The 15,827-nt window shown below is 43.9% G+C and overlaps 1 protein-coding gene across 3 annotated transcripts in view; it reads right to left on the reverse strand.

Moving 5' to 3' along the window:
* DGKD (diacylglycerol kinase delta) overlaps nt 1-15,827 on the reverse strand; it is a 120,093-nt gene that overhangs the window by 66,898 nt on the left and 37,368 nt on the right. For all 3 annotated transcript variants that reach the window (XM_044289327.1, XM_044289326.1, XM_044289328.1), the window contains exon 3: nt 11,748-11,828. In XM_044289327.1, the coding sequence (XP_044145262.1) occupies nt 11,748-11,828 (81 nt within the window). The remainder of the gene's footprint in view (nt 1-11,747; nt 11,829-15,827) is intronic.

Here is a 15,827-nt window from a genome sequence, read left to right on the forward strand (position 1 = left end):
CAGTCAGGGCTTCAGTAGCGTGACTCCTGGCTGCCATGGTAACCGATCGGAGCCCCAGCATTACACTGCTGGGGCTCCGATCGGAACTGACACTGCCACCAATGATGGGGGGGAGGAGGGGGACCCTGTGGGATATGGCCGGCACATTAATTGGTGGCGCAGTGGCCACAGTCCCTCCCCTCCTCCTCCTCCTACTGTCCTCATTGGTCTTCAGCGGCAGCCGCGCACAGTGGGGAGGGAGTGACTCCTCCCTCCTCCTCCCTCCTCCTCCCTCCTCCCTCCTCCTACCTCCGCTGTGCCGGCCGGCTCAGTCCTGCCTCTCTGGCCTCCGGAGGACACGGAAGCGGTGAGTGAGACGCTTAATTTCACTCCCGCTCCGTGATCACGTGATGTAAACGATTCCTCGATGCAGGGAAACTGCATTGATGAATTTTTTGACTCGATTTAATCGAGTTATTCGAATAATCGTTTCAGCCCTACTGCCAGGTGTAAACAGCGGAGGCAATTCGAAGAACCAGAGAGGTGGGGAGCAAGTAAGTATAAGGGTCCATTCACACGTCCGTTTTTTCTTTCCTGATCTGTTCCGTTTCTTGCGGAACAGATCTGGACCAGTTCTGTACCCATTCATTTTCAATGGGTCCTGGAAAAAATCGGACAGCACAATGTGTGCTGTCCGTTTCCGTTGTTCCGTTCCGCATGTCCGAAAAAATATAAAACTTCTCCTATTCTTTTCTGCAAAAATCGGATCCTGGTACAATACAAAGTCAATGGATCCGCAAAAAACGGAAGACATTCGTATGTCATTATGTATGTCATCCGTTTTATGCGGATTCCGTTCCTGGAAATTGAATCCTGCCCACAGAAACTTATTTTTTTTTTCAAAGAAATCGAAACAACTTTATTTGCTTATTGAAATTTTGCGGATCCGCAAAAAACGGATGACATACGGAAACATTTTCAGGAACAACGGATCCGCAAAAAAACTGACTGAAATTCGGGATATAGAAAAATACTGACGTGTGAATGTAGCCTAACTCTTCGGTTTCAGGGGCTATGCTGCAGCACGATATTTGGGACAATTACTGGGAACAAGTGTTCATAGGAGCGCTCATATCTTATATCTGGCCAGTATAATCGTGCAGCTGATCAGTCGATAAACAAGGAATTGCTCATTTGTTGGTTGATTTGCATATTTTATCAGGATGAAAGATGTCCGATTATCTGCAGCACGACTGTGGCAGCGATCGCTCCTCCCCAGTCACTTTACACTGGCTTGTTGATCGGCGCTCATCTGCCTATTACACTTTTTTTTTTATTTGAGGACCCTTGAAATAGAGCGATGTGACAATGCAGCCCCCAGACCAAAAAAGGTTGTGCACCCCTGGTATAGACCATCAAATTCCTGGATAACCCCTTTAAGGGTCCATTCACACGTCCGTGAATGTGTCCGCACCCTTTCCGCAATTCTGTGGAACGGGTGCGGACCCATTCTTTCTCTATGGGTACGGAATGGATGCGGAGAGCACACTATGTGAATGTGTCCGCACCCTTTCCGCAATTCTGTGGAACGGGTGCGGACCCATTCTTTCTCTATGGGGACGGAATGGATGCGGAGAGCACACTATGTGCTCTCCACACCCGCATTTCCGGAGCGCGGCCCCTATCTTCCGGTCTGCGGCTCCGGGAAAAAAAATAGAACATGTCCTATTCTTGTCCGCAATTGCAGACAAGAATAGGCAGTTCTATGGGGGTGCCGGCCGGGTGTATTGCGGATCCGCAATGCACTACGGACATGTGACTGGACCCTAAGTGTGCAAGATCGTTTTCTTTATTTGACACGAATGTAGATAGGAAAATATCGAAATGCACAAAATTTACACAGGTACAGCACACAGAGGGTTTCTAGAAAATAGCCCCTGTGAGAGAAGAGTGAGAATTACCAGCCGACATTTGCTTTAAATGTGTTTCACTATATTAAAATGGTATGAATGCAAAAAAGGAAAGGAACAAAAACCTGTTTAAACCTAACAATAATGAAATTCTTCTAGTTAAAACAATGAAATCTTTACTTCCCCCATCTCTAAATATAGCACAGAACACACAGGGCTCACAAGAAGTATTTACTTATGTATCATCACACAAAGGCGACACTATGCCCAGAAGGAACCTTTCCCAGCCAGAATACCACACAGTGCAGCCCTGCGTCGGGCGCCAACCTGGTACAAACCAGTCATTAAAGGAGTTTTCTGGGATTTTAATATTGATGACCTAACCTCAGGATAGGTCATTAATTTCAAATCGGAGGGAGTCTGACACCTGGCACCCCGCCGACTAGCTGTTTGAAGGGAAGGCACGCGCCGTGCCAGTGCTGACTTCTCTTCACTGCTTAGGCTACTTTCACACTGGCGTTTTGGCTTTCCATTTGTGAGATCAGTTCAGGGCTCTCACAAGCGGTCCAAAACGGATCAGTTTTGCCCTAATGCATTCTAAATGGAAAAGGATCCGCTCAGAATGCATCAGTTTGCCTCCGTTCAGTCACCATTCCGCTCTGGAGGCGGACAGCCAAGACGCTGCTTGCAGCAGTTTGCTGTCCGTCTGACGAAGCGGAACCATTTTCTCTGACACAGTCTGGCACAATAGAGAACGGATTCCTCCCCTATTGACTTTCAATGGTGTTCAAGACGGATCTGTCATGGCTATAAAAGACATAATACAACCGGATCCATTCATGACGGATGCATGCGGTTGTATTATTGTAATAGAAGCGTTTTTGTAGATCCATGACGGATCCACAAAAACGCTAGTGTGAAAGTAGCCTTACCTGCTCACTGTAAACAGCGCAGCGGTGAGCAGGTGGAACTACGAGCGCCCCATTCACTTCTATGGGACGGCTCTGTAGTATACATTTGAATAGGAATGAGCCGTCCCATAGAAGTAAGGATAGGTCATCAATATTAAAATCCTGGAAAACCCATTTAAAAAGGAAATTGCAGGTTTCCGCAATTTCGTTCCGCATTTTGTGGAATGGAATTGCGGACCCATTCATTTCTATGGGGCCGCAAGATGTGCTGCCCAGATACTGAATTGCGGACCCGCACTTCCTGGTCCGCAATTCCGTTCTCGAAAAAAAATAGAACATTTCCTATTCTTGTCCGCAATTGCGGACAAGAATAGGCATATTCTATTAGTGCCGGCGATGTGCGGTCCGCAAAATGCGGAACGCACATTGCCGATGTCCGTGTTTTGCAGATCCGCAAAACACGCTACGGACGTGTGAATGGACCCTAACAGCTCCTGTGCTATTCTAAGGCTAAGTGGTCCTGTGCACTAGGACATTATGAGGGGGGACAGTCACTTCTAATGGCAAAAACAGCAGAAATCCCAACAGAGCCCCAATGAACTCCATTCTAAGCCAATAGTGTGTCCATTGGTTGCCTTTTGGATCTGTTGTACAATGGATCGAGCACAGTGCCATGGATGCTGTGACACTAGTTAGTGAATTCTACTTTCACACTTGCATTTTGGTTTTCCGTTTGTGAGATCCGTTCAGGGCTCTCACAAGCGGTCCAAAACAGATCAGTTTGCATTCTAATGCATTCTGAAAGGAAAAGGATCTGCTCAGAATGCATCAGTATGCCCCTGTTCCGTCTCCATTCCACTTTGGAGACGGACACCAAAACGCTGCTTGGTGTCCATCTGATGAAACTGAGCTAAACTCTTGTACATCTTCCAAACCATTCCACTCACACCGCCCTCATCCTTCTTTTGAAAATTAAGAACAGCAATCACCCAATTTGTTTTGGGGCCACCTTAGCCCTCGGATAGAATTCTCCACTTTAATCAGACCTAAGTCTCAAGGGGGGGGGGAAGGGAATAGGCCTTCCTGATCTCAAGTTATATCACACAGCGGCTTCTCTCACGAGATTACTTGATTGGTGGCAGTACAATGGGGAAATTTAACAATGGGTAGGGTTAGAACAATCCCTTTATCCTCTTCCTCTTAGGCTACTTTCACACTTGCGTTTTGTGCGGATCAGTCATGGATCTGCACAGACGGATTAGTTCAAATAATACAAACGTCTGCATCCGTTCAGAACGGATCCGTTTAGCCAATATGGATACGTCTTGAACACCATTGAAAGTCAATAGGGGACGGATCCGTTTGTATTATCTTTTACATAGCCAAGATGGATACGTCTTGAACACCATTGAAAGTCAATAGAGGACGGATCCGTTTTCTATTGTGCCAGATTGTGTCAGTGAAAATAGGATCCGTCCCCATTGACTTACATTGGGTGCCAGGACGGATCCGTTTTCACTGACACAATCTGGCACAATAGAAAACAGATCCATCCCTTATTGACTTTCAATGGTGTTCAAGACGTATCCATCTTGGCTAAACGGATCCGTTCTGAACGGATGCAGACGTTTGTATTATCTGAACTAATCCATCTGTGCAGATCCATGACTGATCCGCACCAAACGCGAGTGTGAAAGTAGCCTAAGAGGAAGAGGATAAAGGGATTGTTCTAACCCTACCCATTGTTTAATTTCCCCATTGTACTGCCAATCAAGTAATCTCTTGGCTATATTAAATCTAATACAAACGGATCCGTTCTGAACGGATGCAGACGGTTGTATTATCTGAACGGATCCGTCTGTGCAGATTCATGACGGATCCGCACCAAACGCGAGTGTGAAAGTAGCCATAATGGAGTGCATGTGTTAATAAGATCCCCATCATTTACTTATTTATTACACACATAGTAGAACTTAAACGGTCACTACATTTTCACACAGCTTTGCATAAATCAACAGTACAGGCAAATATAAGAAAGTGTAGAAAGTGTATAGCTTATTAGAGAAAATGCTTCTTTCTTCACTTATCAGTCCTTCCCCACTTTCCTCCTAAACTAACATTCACTCTGAATTCTCTCCACAATCCATCTTGATTGAGCAAGAATCCTTCACTGAAGTATCAGATTATAGCTGTCGGCCTATGGAGAGGGGAGAAGGAGTGAGCTGCAGTGAGAAAGACACAGGCAGTAAATGTTTTACTGCCTCACAGCTACTGATTTTACATATACACTGCTTAGAATTTCCCTACAATGTCCCCCATGTTCTTCTGATTCTCTGGATATAAAAGACACTGGCAAGTGGAGCAGAATCTCCTCTACTTTCTCTGTGCTCTGTATTGGAGACATCATAGCAGTCAGTCTCCATCTACTAGCTCAGAGACCATACACCTTCAATAGATATTGGCTGAATGTTCGTGTGCCAGACTCTCCTAACAGATATGCTCCCGGACAGCCATGTCTTCCGACTTCCCCTGACACATACATGCTTGGTTCGGCAGAGCATGTATGCGTTTTAATGGGAAGAGAGGAGAAAGCTGCGGTTAGCCACCTCTGTTGGCTTATCTCTCAGAAGAAAAAAAAGGTAGGAAAAAAATTAAATTAATCTGTTCCTTCTCACCCTGGCATCATCTACTGGGGAAGTCAGGAGATCGATGTATAAATTAGATTGTCAGCTGGCCCTGCCGAAATCTGGGACAGCTTATCCTGAAAACTTATCTGAAAGTGTAGGTACACTTTAATTATTTATACTTTGGGGTGAAGAGATGCCATTCTTATCTTATAATGTTTTGTTCCCTTCCATAGTATTATTTTTGGGATATATTAGTGTATTAACAGATATATCTACATAAACCTGGATATTTTTACTAAATCCCGTTTTTATGTAATTATGAATGCTCCGTCTTTGTTCTATTGACTAAACTCATGATCTGTCACATACATTTGGGTCAGTTACTCCTATTTCACTGACTTCTATGCTTTAGTGAACACTTGTGCAATACCCCAGATAGGGTATGTGCAATTGTTTGTTATATTTTGTAATGATGTCATATAATATGTTATGTATCTATCGTTTGCTTCTAAATGATGAGGTATGGTAGGCATTAGAAATGGAACTTACCATTCCATTCCTCCCCTCTTGGTGGGAGTTAGCTGGTCCAGCTTCCTGCCAGAAGGCGGAGCTCTACAAAAAGTTAGCTTGGAGAGGCAGGAGTGAGGGAGCACATCCATCCAAGGGCCTTTGGGACCAATGATACAGCTCATCTGTGAGGACCACTACTCCAGGGAGACTGCAGGGTCCCAAGCCACAGAAGTCGTGCAAGCTACAGCATTTAAACTCAGCAGAGTAATCAGCACTACATTTATACAGACTCCAATGCAGGTGAGGGGATAACAAGTTAAGACGCCCATCACCAGAGTTAGTTCAAGACAGGCACATGTAAAAGCCTGCATGACACAAGTGGACACCTATAGCCACAAGTTCCACCTTATTGCTGTTAGTGAAGTAAAATCAGGAGAGAGAGAAGGACTACTCTAGAGTGCTATTATCTGCCATCTTTCCTCATCATCTGGGTACAGAGACATTGCACCTTGTACACACGGCAGCTGGATGTACTGTAATTCATCCTGATGAATGGTTTGTTCTTTTTTTGTCTGTCTGTTACTTTCACATCACCTTTTCACTGGACTGAACCCCAGGGAGAAACAGCCTTAGGCCTCCTGCACACGAACGTTGTGCAACGTCCGTGCGGCGGCCGGGAAGGATCCGAGACCCATTCAACTTGAATAGGTCCGTGATCCGTCCGCACTGCAAAAAAATAGGACAAGTTCAATTTTTTTGCGGTGCAGAGGCACGGACAGAAACACCACAGAAGCACTCAGTAGTGCTTCTGTGGAATTCTGATCCGTGCTTCCGTTCCGCATCTCCAAGATTGCAGACCCATTCAAGTGAATGGGTCTGCATTTGTGATACGGAGTGCACACGGGCCGGTGCCCGTGTATTGTGGGCCGCAATACGGACATGAACACACAACATTCGTGTGCAAGAGGCCTGCACCGGCTCCTTGGGGACTTGCTGCACTTGTATTCCACATAATCTAACAATTCTTATAACTCTGTATTGTACCGTTCCTCTGTTGTTCCTCTTACATCAGTTGGGGATGAGTCCCTACAAGTGTATAAGGACACGTCCCTTTGAGAGGTTAGGAAGTGGTGTACCACTACAAAGAACAAACACAAAAAGTACAGCAGCACCCTGCTTTAAGACAGATGCAAACACTGAATAGATGAATTATCTTGAACTGCATTACCTCTACGCTCACCTCTACGCCTGGGGCGGTCATTTCTGGTGTTTGGTTTATGGGCTCACTCAGTTTAATAAAAGGTGTGCACTGAGAACCTCAGGTTTATACAGTCCTGATCAAAAGTTTAAGACCACTTGAAAAATGGCAAAAAAAACAACAAATTTTACATTGTTGGATCTTAACAAGGTTCCAAGTAGACCTTCAACATGCAACAAGAAGAAATGGGAGTGAGACAAAACATTTTTTGAGCATTCAATTAATTGAAAATAACAATTAAACTGAAACAGGCTGTTTTTCAGCCGATCCAAATTTTAGGACCACATGCCTTTAAAAGGCCAAATCTGTGCAAAGATGTGGATTCATTGTCATTTTCTGTCAGGTAGTCACACGTTGTGATGGCAAAGCCAAAAAACTCTCCCTTTTTCAACATGGTCGGGTTGTTAAACTGCATAAGCAGGGTCTCTCACAGCGTGCCATCGCTGCTGAGGTGGGACGCAGTAAGACAGTCATTTGGAATTTCTTAAAGGATCCAATTGGCTGTCCGTCAAGACACTGGACGATCCTCGACCCAAATTAAGGCCCTTACTGGTGCCGACTGCAGCCCCATAACCATCAGACGGCTGCAGTCTGAAGGGCTTCAAAAACAAAAAACGTCTTCAAAGACTTCGTCTCCTTGAACGCCACAGAACTGCTTGTTTGGACTTTGCAAGAGAGCACCAAACATGGGACATTCAAAAGGTGGGGAAAAAAATGTATTTTCTGATGAGAAAAAATTTAACCTTGATGGTCCTGATGGTTTCCAACGTTACTGGCATGACAAGCAGATCCCACCTGAGATGTTTTCTACGCGCCACAGTGGAGGGGGCGCCATAATGGTCTGGGGTGCTTTTTCCTTCAGTGGAACAATGGAGCTTTAGGAAGTGCAGGGGCATCAAACGGCCGCTGGCTATGTCCAGATGTTGCAGAGAGCATTCCTCATGACTGAGGGCCCTCGTCTGTGTGGTAACGACTGAGTTTTTCAACAGGACAACGTTACAGTACACAATGCCCGCAGAACAAGGGACTTCTTCCAGGAGAATAATATCACTCTTTTGGCCCATCCTGCGTGTTACCCTGATCTAAATCCAATTGATAACCTTTGGGGATGGATGGCAAGGGAAGTTTACAAAAATGGACAACAGTTCCAGACAGTAGATTGCCTTCGTGCGGCCGTCTTCACCACTTGGAGAAATGTTCCCACTCACCTCATGGAAACGCTTGCATCAAGCATGCCGAAACAAATTTTTGAAGTGATAAACAATAACGGCGGAGCTACTCATTACTAAGTTCATGTTTGGAAGTTGGATTTCTGTTTTGGGGGGGTTTAGGTTTTTTTTGGAGGTGTGGTCCTAAACTTTTGATCAGCTGAAAAACAGCCTGTTTCAGTTTATTCGTTGTTTTCATTAAATTGAATGCTCAAAAAATGTTTTGTCTCACTCCCATTTCTTCTTGTTGCATGTTGAAGCTCTACTTGGAACCTTGTTAAGATCCAGCCATGCTAAATATGATTTTTTGCCATTCTTCAAGTGGTCTTAAACTTTTGATCAGGACTGTATAAACCTGAGGTTCTCAGAGCACACCTTTATTAAACTGAGTGAGCCCATAAACCAAACACCAGAAATGACCGCCCCAGGCGGAACTCCGCAACAATTAGGCCCCTTTCACACGAGCGAGTATTCCGCGCGGGTGCGATGCGTGAGTTGAACGCATTGCACCCGCACTGAATCCTGACCCATTCATTTCTATGGGGCTGTTCACATGAGCGGTGATTTTCACGCATCACTTATGCGTTGCGTGAAAATCGCAGCATGCTCCTCTTTGTGCGTTGCGGTGCAATAATCCACGCAATGCAGGCCCCATAGAAGTGAATGGGGTTGCGTGAAAATAGCAAGCATCCGCAAGCAAGTGCGGATGCGGTGCGATTTTCACGCATGGGTTCTAGGTGACAGTCTATTCACTGTATTATTTTCCCTTATAACATGGTTATAAGGGAAAATAATAGCATTCTGACTACAGAATGCATAGTATAATAGTGCTGGAAGGGTTAAAAAAATAAAAAAGTTAACTCACCTTCTCCTCTTGTTCGCGTAGTTCCCGGTCTGTTCTTTGCTAGCTGTGGGCTTGGGCTAAAGGACCTGTGGTGATGTCAGATCACATGCTCCATCACCATGGTGATGGACCATGTGATTGGAGCATGTGATCTGACGTCACCACAGGTCATTCAGCCCAAGCCCACAGCTAGCAAAGAACAGACCGGGAACTACGCGAACAAGAGGAGAAGGTGAGTTAACTTTTTTATTTGTTTACCCCTTCCAGCACTATTATACTATGCATTCTGTAGTCAGAATGCTATTATTTTCCCTTATAACCATGTTATAAGGGAAAATAATACAATCTTCAGAACATCAATCCCAAGCCCGAACTTCTGTGAAGAAGTTTGGGTTTGGGTACCAAACATGAGCGATTTTTCTCACGCGAGTGCAAAACGCATTACAATGTTTTGCACTCGCGCGGAAAAATCGTGCATTTTCCCGCAACGCACCCGCCTCTTATCCGGGCAAAAAACATGACGCCCGTGTGAAAGAGGCCTAAAACCACCTCTTTTAGGACCAGGTTGGCAAAATAAACCCACTGGGGACCAGATCCAGCCTTTCTTCGCTCTAACCAAAAGCCCTGGACAGATAGGAAGAAATGCACTAGCAATAGAGGCAGCCAAATGCACAATGCAAAGCAATTTTGAGGGATACTGTGTGAATGCAAATGTTTTTGAGACACTCACAAGATTAAACGACCCAATACATGGCAGCACAGAGCTACAATAGCGCGTTCATTCTACAAGCCAGGTCTGCATACTAGCGCTGATCAATGACTGGTTCCATTATAACTGCTGGCGAATGGACTGGTCACCAGATATTACAGAGCTTCTGGTCTAACTGGAGTAAAAGTTTCCCCTTTATACAAAACACAGAGCCAAACAAACACCAAAAAATGTAAAAATCCTTCATAAATATACAGTGTGTGTGTGTGTGTGTATATATATATATATACACACACACAGAATAGTTATCAAAGTTCAATTGCAGTGTAATAGCTCTCTTAAAAGATCTGCAATTAGTATAATCTTCGTAGTCAAAGATTGCCTTGCTACATAGCTAGCCCTGTTACAACTCCGCTCATAACCCACATCCTGCCCTCCGGAGCATTGCTCTGTTACCCACATGCCATGTGATAAGCTGAAGGTGTGCACCCAGAGGTTTTAAAAATAGCAATAAAGCTGCACCCTTATTGTCAGGTTCCTTAAAGGAACACTACCATCAAAACATTTTTTTAACATATTAACAGTCTACATGTGAATATTCTCTGTAATTCTTTTTTTTTTTATAAAAGCTTTTCTGGATATAATTTTTGAGGTCACTTGAATTCTACCTCCTGTTCTGGGTCTTTAACTTCCTCCTTTGTTTGGACCTTTAGCACATCAAACCGCTTCGCTTGAATTAAAGGGATTTTCCAACTCATGACCTATCCTCTCATGGGGTCTGGCAACAAAATCTACTAAGGTCTATGGCCATCTCAGACATGCAGTGTGGTATACTTAAACACATGGTCTTCCTGTGTATGACAGGCACCCAGAGATTTTTTTATTTTCAGACACATTTATGTAACTGCAAAAAAACAACAATGTTGTCAGAAGTGTACCATTCCATAGGAAGGAAAGCCTGAGAATAAAGGGGTTATCCCATGAGTAATGTAAAAAAGTGAAAAGCAGACATCATATATAGTAAACTTTCTAACAAACTTTTTAACAATTGCTCTGCTAGATTTATTTCAAGTTGGCAGTTCAGGAGGCATGTCCTTTCTGCTGCAGCTGAAGGATGGAAGTGACCATGTATGTCAACTTCAGTGAGCTGAGCGGGTGCTATACAGATACATTTTAATACATTTTTAATTACCGGTACATGCAGTTACAAACGTCTTCATATCCGGGTGCTGGTGTGAAAAATGCAGAATATTTTTTGTGGGACAACCCCTTTAAGTATTCAAGGCTAGTAGAGTAGTCTGCAGAGACCCTGCCTGGAGAGTGCTGTTGGAAAAGTTGAATCCGTATACCATAAAGTCAGGTGCACCGTAGATCAGGCATGGATTTCTCAAAGAGAATGACAGGAGCAGGAAGCTGGGTATAGCAGGGAGCCCGGCACCCTCAGAACGGCAGTAGCAGGACATCAGTGAGGTTAGTATGAGTCTTGTTTTTTTGTGTTTTTTAACATGTGTAGTTATTTTGTGTGTGTTTTTTTTTGTATTTTTTATTAACATACGTTGCGCCTGGGACAGCTTTTATTGTGAGCTGGAATACCAGTTTAATAGCTCATTATGGAACCAAGAGACATAAAGGGGTTATCCATTCCCTATAATGACCCCACCAGAATGGCCAGACTCCTCCTCTAGAGACTACTTACCTGCTCCCCGGAACCTTTATCCTTGGTCCACAAAATAAAACACTAGGACCAAAATGCATCCAAAAAGGTGGTACTTTACAGACTGGGACACTTACTGTGAAACTGTTGTTAAGGTTTTTGGTGCTCGACTCTGCAACACTGGCGTCCGTTACGTCAATCTCCTCAAATATGATGGACTGTAAAAGAACAGAAGAAGAGATGATTTAGTGGATTCTGATGCTACTATGGATTCCTCTATATACAAACAAATAAAAAAAATGGCGTGGTGTTAAACAGGCAGGAAGTGCTCAACCCCATATGCAGTTGTGCACGTATATACAGGGGAGCAAATCCTGCACTTGTGGCCCGTTGCCAATGGCGATCCTCAGCAAAAATGCATACAGTGGAGGATGCCCGCAGCGGACCACAAGTACCACAATAAACATCCTACACAAGATAGCACTGATGTGGATGTGATAACCAATATAGCAATATAATAATATTTGCAAAGACAGGTGCACCCTGCGGTCTTACTAACCCTTAGGCCGAATGCACACGGCCGTGTTCCGCGGCCGAGAGCGGTCCGTGGTGTGTCGGGCTGGATTCCTCGTATAGTGTATTACTGTACAGCAGCGGCGGCATGAAGCGCACGGCGTCATAGCAACCAATGACGCCATGCGCTCCTGCTCTGAACAGGAATCCAGCCCGACACACCACGGACCGCTCTCGGCCGCGGAACACGGCCGTGTGCATTCGGCCTAAGGGTTAGTAAGACCGCAGGGTGCACCTGTCTTTGCAAATATTATTATATTACTATTGATTCCTCTATAAAACAAGCATAGACACAATGGTAGTTATCCATCTTCATGATCTACATCAATCCATAGCAAGCTATACTTACAGGAAACCCAAGCAGTCTCTGTAAAGAAGTGCAGCTCACTATTCAGTCACATGTCAAATATACGCCCCCCCCCCCCCCCTCCCCCAGATGTGGTAGGATAGCTGGCTATGTGGAACCAGATAATGAGGAGTTTGATCAAATGTGACCTCCTCATCCACTGACATGGAAGAAAGTAATTGAAACTGACAGCTAACATGTTTGACTGACATCTGCTCGAACCTGCTTTCAGAGTAACTAAACTTTTGGAAAACGTTATTTTAAAATGTTCTAAATAGCCGAGAAATGATTTGTCAGTGCTGTACTGGTGCACGGATTTCACTGCACAGATCTCTGCTCCTGCCTGTGCACCCCTCACACTTGACTTAGGTACCCTGTGCCCTGTGCAGTGGTGCTATGCCCGGACTTTGCTGAGCGGAGTGAGCTCCTGCATGAGCCCGTTCAGCTCAACTGAAAGCTCTCCATAGCACATCAGAACAGGAGCAGCAATGTGCCAGAGATCCTTGAGCTGAGCGGAGCAGGCTCAGGCACAGGGTGGATTTGATTTAAATCAAACCGATTTAAATCACTAGTCAGTGAGGCTTGATTTAAATCATAGTTTTTTACATAAAGATTCATATTTGGACAATTTTTCTGTTGTACTTAGGAAGGAGAAAAATAATCATTACCTTAATAATAACAATTTAAATTGGATTTATGCAACTGAAACAATAACATTACAGCATGTTATTTGCTTAAACATCCATGTTTGTTAACTAATTTGGCTAAAGAAAATATATATATTTTAAGTGACTTCCACCAGTTCACTGGTGTGACTTTCTTTAAAATATCTTCAGGAAACATATATTTCTTGAATGGTTCCCCCCTTGACTTTGAAGTTCATTATAGTTGGCATTACAGATGGATGATTGCTGGATACCCATGTCATAGCTAACTCCTCTTCCTCAGCACTTAAGTTTTGACCCTGATACTGGATATTGACAATATTTGCCAAAAAATGAGCTGGAGACAGTGCTTGTCCCATTAGTTTTTTTAATGCTTGTAATTTAATTCTGTCCATGTGTAGCTCTGTTTTTAAGTGTTCACTCAGTTCCTTCCACATTTCAACAGCATCAGCAATAAAACAGCTGAATGGATTAATGGAATTTAACAAAAAATTAAACATATACAGCCTTATTCTACATAATTAAAAAAGTAATCTTTATTTCATAATGAAATAACCTTTGGATGGTAATATATTTTCCTCAAAAAGCATTTTATATTAAAAAATCTGATTTGAATCATTGATTTTCATCCACCCTGTTCAGGCAGAAGCCCACTCTGCTCAGCCAAATCCTGGCATAGCACCACTGTACAGGGCACCGATTTACTGTGCCAGAATTTAGCCAGGCTTGAGAGGAGCACAGTAGGAAAATATTAAATATCATGGTGGCAGATTCCCTTTAATCAATTTTGGACAACAGGATCTGTGGTTTTATTTTCATTTTATCATCTCTGCATTAAAAAGAAAAAAAAAAACACACAGCAATTCCGACACCTTTTTAAGGTTTTGTTCATGTTGTATAAGTGACATTATAACTTTATTATGCTGGCCAGTACAATTACGCCAATACCACATTTATCTAGTTTTTCAATGTTTTTCTACCTTTTGTAGGAAGGCGCAAGGGGCAGTCATTGACGGAAGGTATGTGTCACCAAGGTTCTTGGCCTCGGTGAGGTAAGAGCCAGTAGTTTCAAGTATCAGCGGCAGCTAGTGCTGATTGACACTGTTTGCCGTTTAGTATGGCTGTAAGCTGATCAGAGCCGGCTCTTACTGGGAGTAGACAAAATGCTGGGTGGGTGGCTCCTCCCCACGCTTCAGGCCGGGTCTTCGTTTGGGATATAAAAGCACAGGCAGCACTGTCAGGTGGTGTGGATTATCCTCCATCTGACATCTTTGTTCTGTGGACTTGCCATGGTGTGAAAGAACACCAAGACGGAGAACTGTCATTTTGTTTATGTGTGAATAAACACTGAACTGTTTAAGTTAAAGACTTTGTTTTTGCCTCTGTACTGCGTCCGCTAATCTGCCTACCAGAGCGAATACCTACACTTTGTACAACAAAAACATTAAGAAAATTGTTTTAGTGTTGCCACATTCAAAGACCCATACCATTTTTATTTTTCCATCCACAGAGCTGCATAAGTCTTTTGTTAGGGGTGGGCTAAGTTGTAGTTTTTGTTGTCATTTTGGAGTACATACACAATTGTTGTTGCTTTTTGTAATGAACAATAAACAGCAATTATACTATTTTTTTCAATTTTATTGTATAGGTCATTGTGGATCTGGCAATACCAAATATATACCAGATATGCTTTACTTAATTTATTATAAAAAAAAATCATAAGCACTTTTTTAACTTTTGTTTTATTTTTTCTTTATCCCACTAAGGGACTTGACCATGTGATCCTCTGAACGCTCATATCATACTTCTTTACTGCAGTGTAATATGTTAGTTACTGTAGTGCCTGACATAATGCCTAATTGGACGTACCAAAGGCATCCATATATGGCAGGCTAGAAGCCATTGTTAGACCCATGACCCAACCGCTTGGCACCCTGGGATTGTATTGCAGGGGGCCGATGGGTTGACAGAGCTACCCCCCCTCCTTCTCCCTTAGATGCCACCTACAATGAAGTTCTAACAGCTCTCCTGCAGCAGTTTAATCACACCTTATAGCTTCAGTCATTCAAATATAATTAAAATCTCACCTTCACGAGGTCCTTGACCTCAGGGTTTTTATGATAAACAGATTATTCTGACTGAATTACTAGTCATAAGTATTTAATGCCAGAGATTCCTTGTCACTGTAATCTTGCCTGTGAAGTTAAAGGGGTTGTCCGGGTTCAGAGCTCTACCCGGACATACCTCCATTTTCACCCCTGCAGCCCCCCTGACTTCAGCAACGGAGCAGTTCATGCTCCGATGCTCTCCTTTGCCCTGCGCTAAATCGCACAGGGCAAAGGCATTTTTTTGAGATCCGGTGATGTACCGGGCTCTCCATAGGGCTGCCAGCAAGCCCGGTGACGTCACCGGCACTGATGGGCGGGATGTAGCGCTGCCCTAGCCAGTAAAACAGCTAGGGCAGCGCTAAGCCCACCCATCAGAGCCGGTGACGTCACCGAACATACTGCAGGGCGGAAGCTTCTGCCCAGCAGTGTGTTATTGTAAACAAAAGAGCCCGTGCTCTGCGCAATTTAGCGCAGGGAAAGGGAGCGGATCGGAGCATGAGAAGCTCCAATGCTAGCCTCAGGGGG

Source organism: Bufo gargarizans, chromosome 4 (assembly GCF_014858855.1).
Source record: "Bufo gargarizans isolate SCDJY-AF-19 chromosome 4, ASM1485885v1, whole genome shotgun sequence".
Lineage (NCBI taxonomy): Eukaryota > Metazoa > Chordata > Amphibia > Anura > Bufonidae > Bufo > Bufo gargarizans.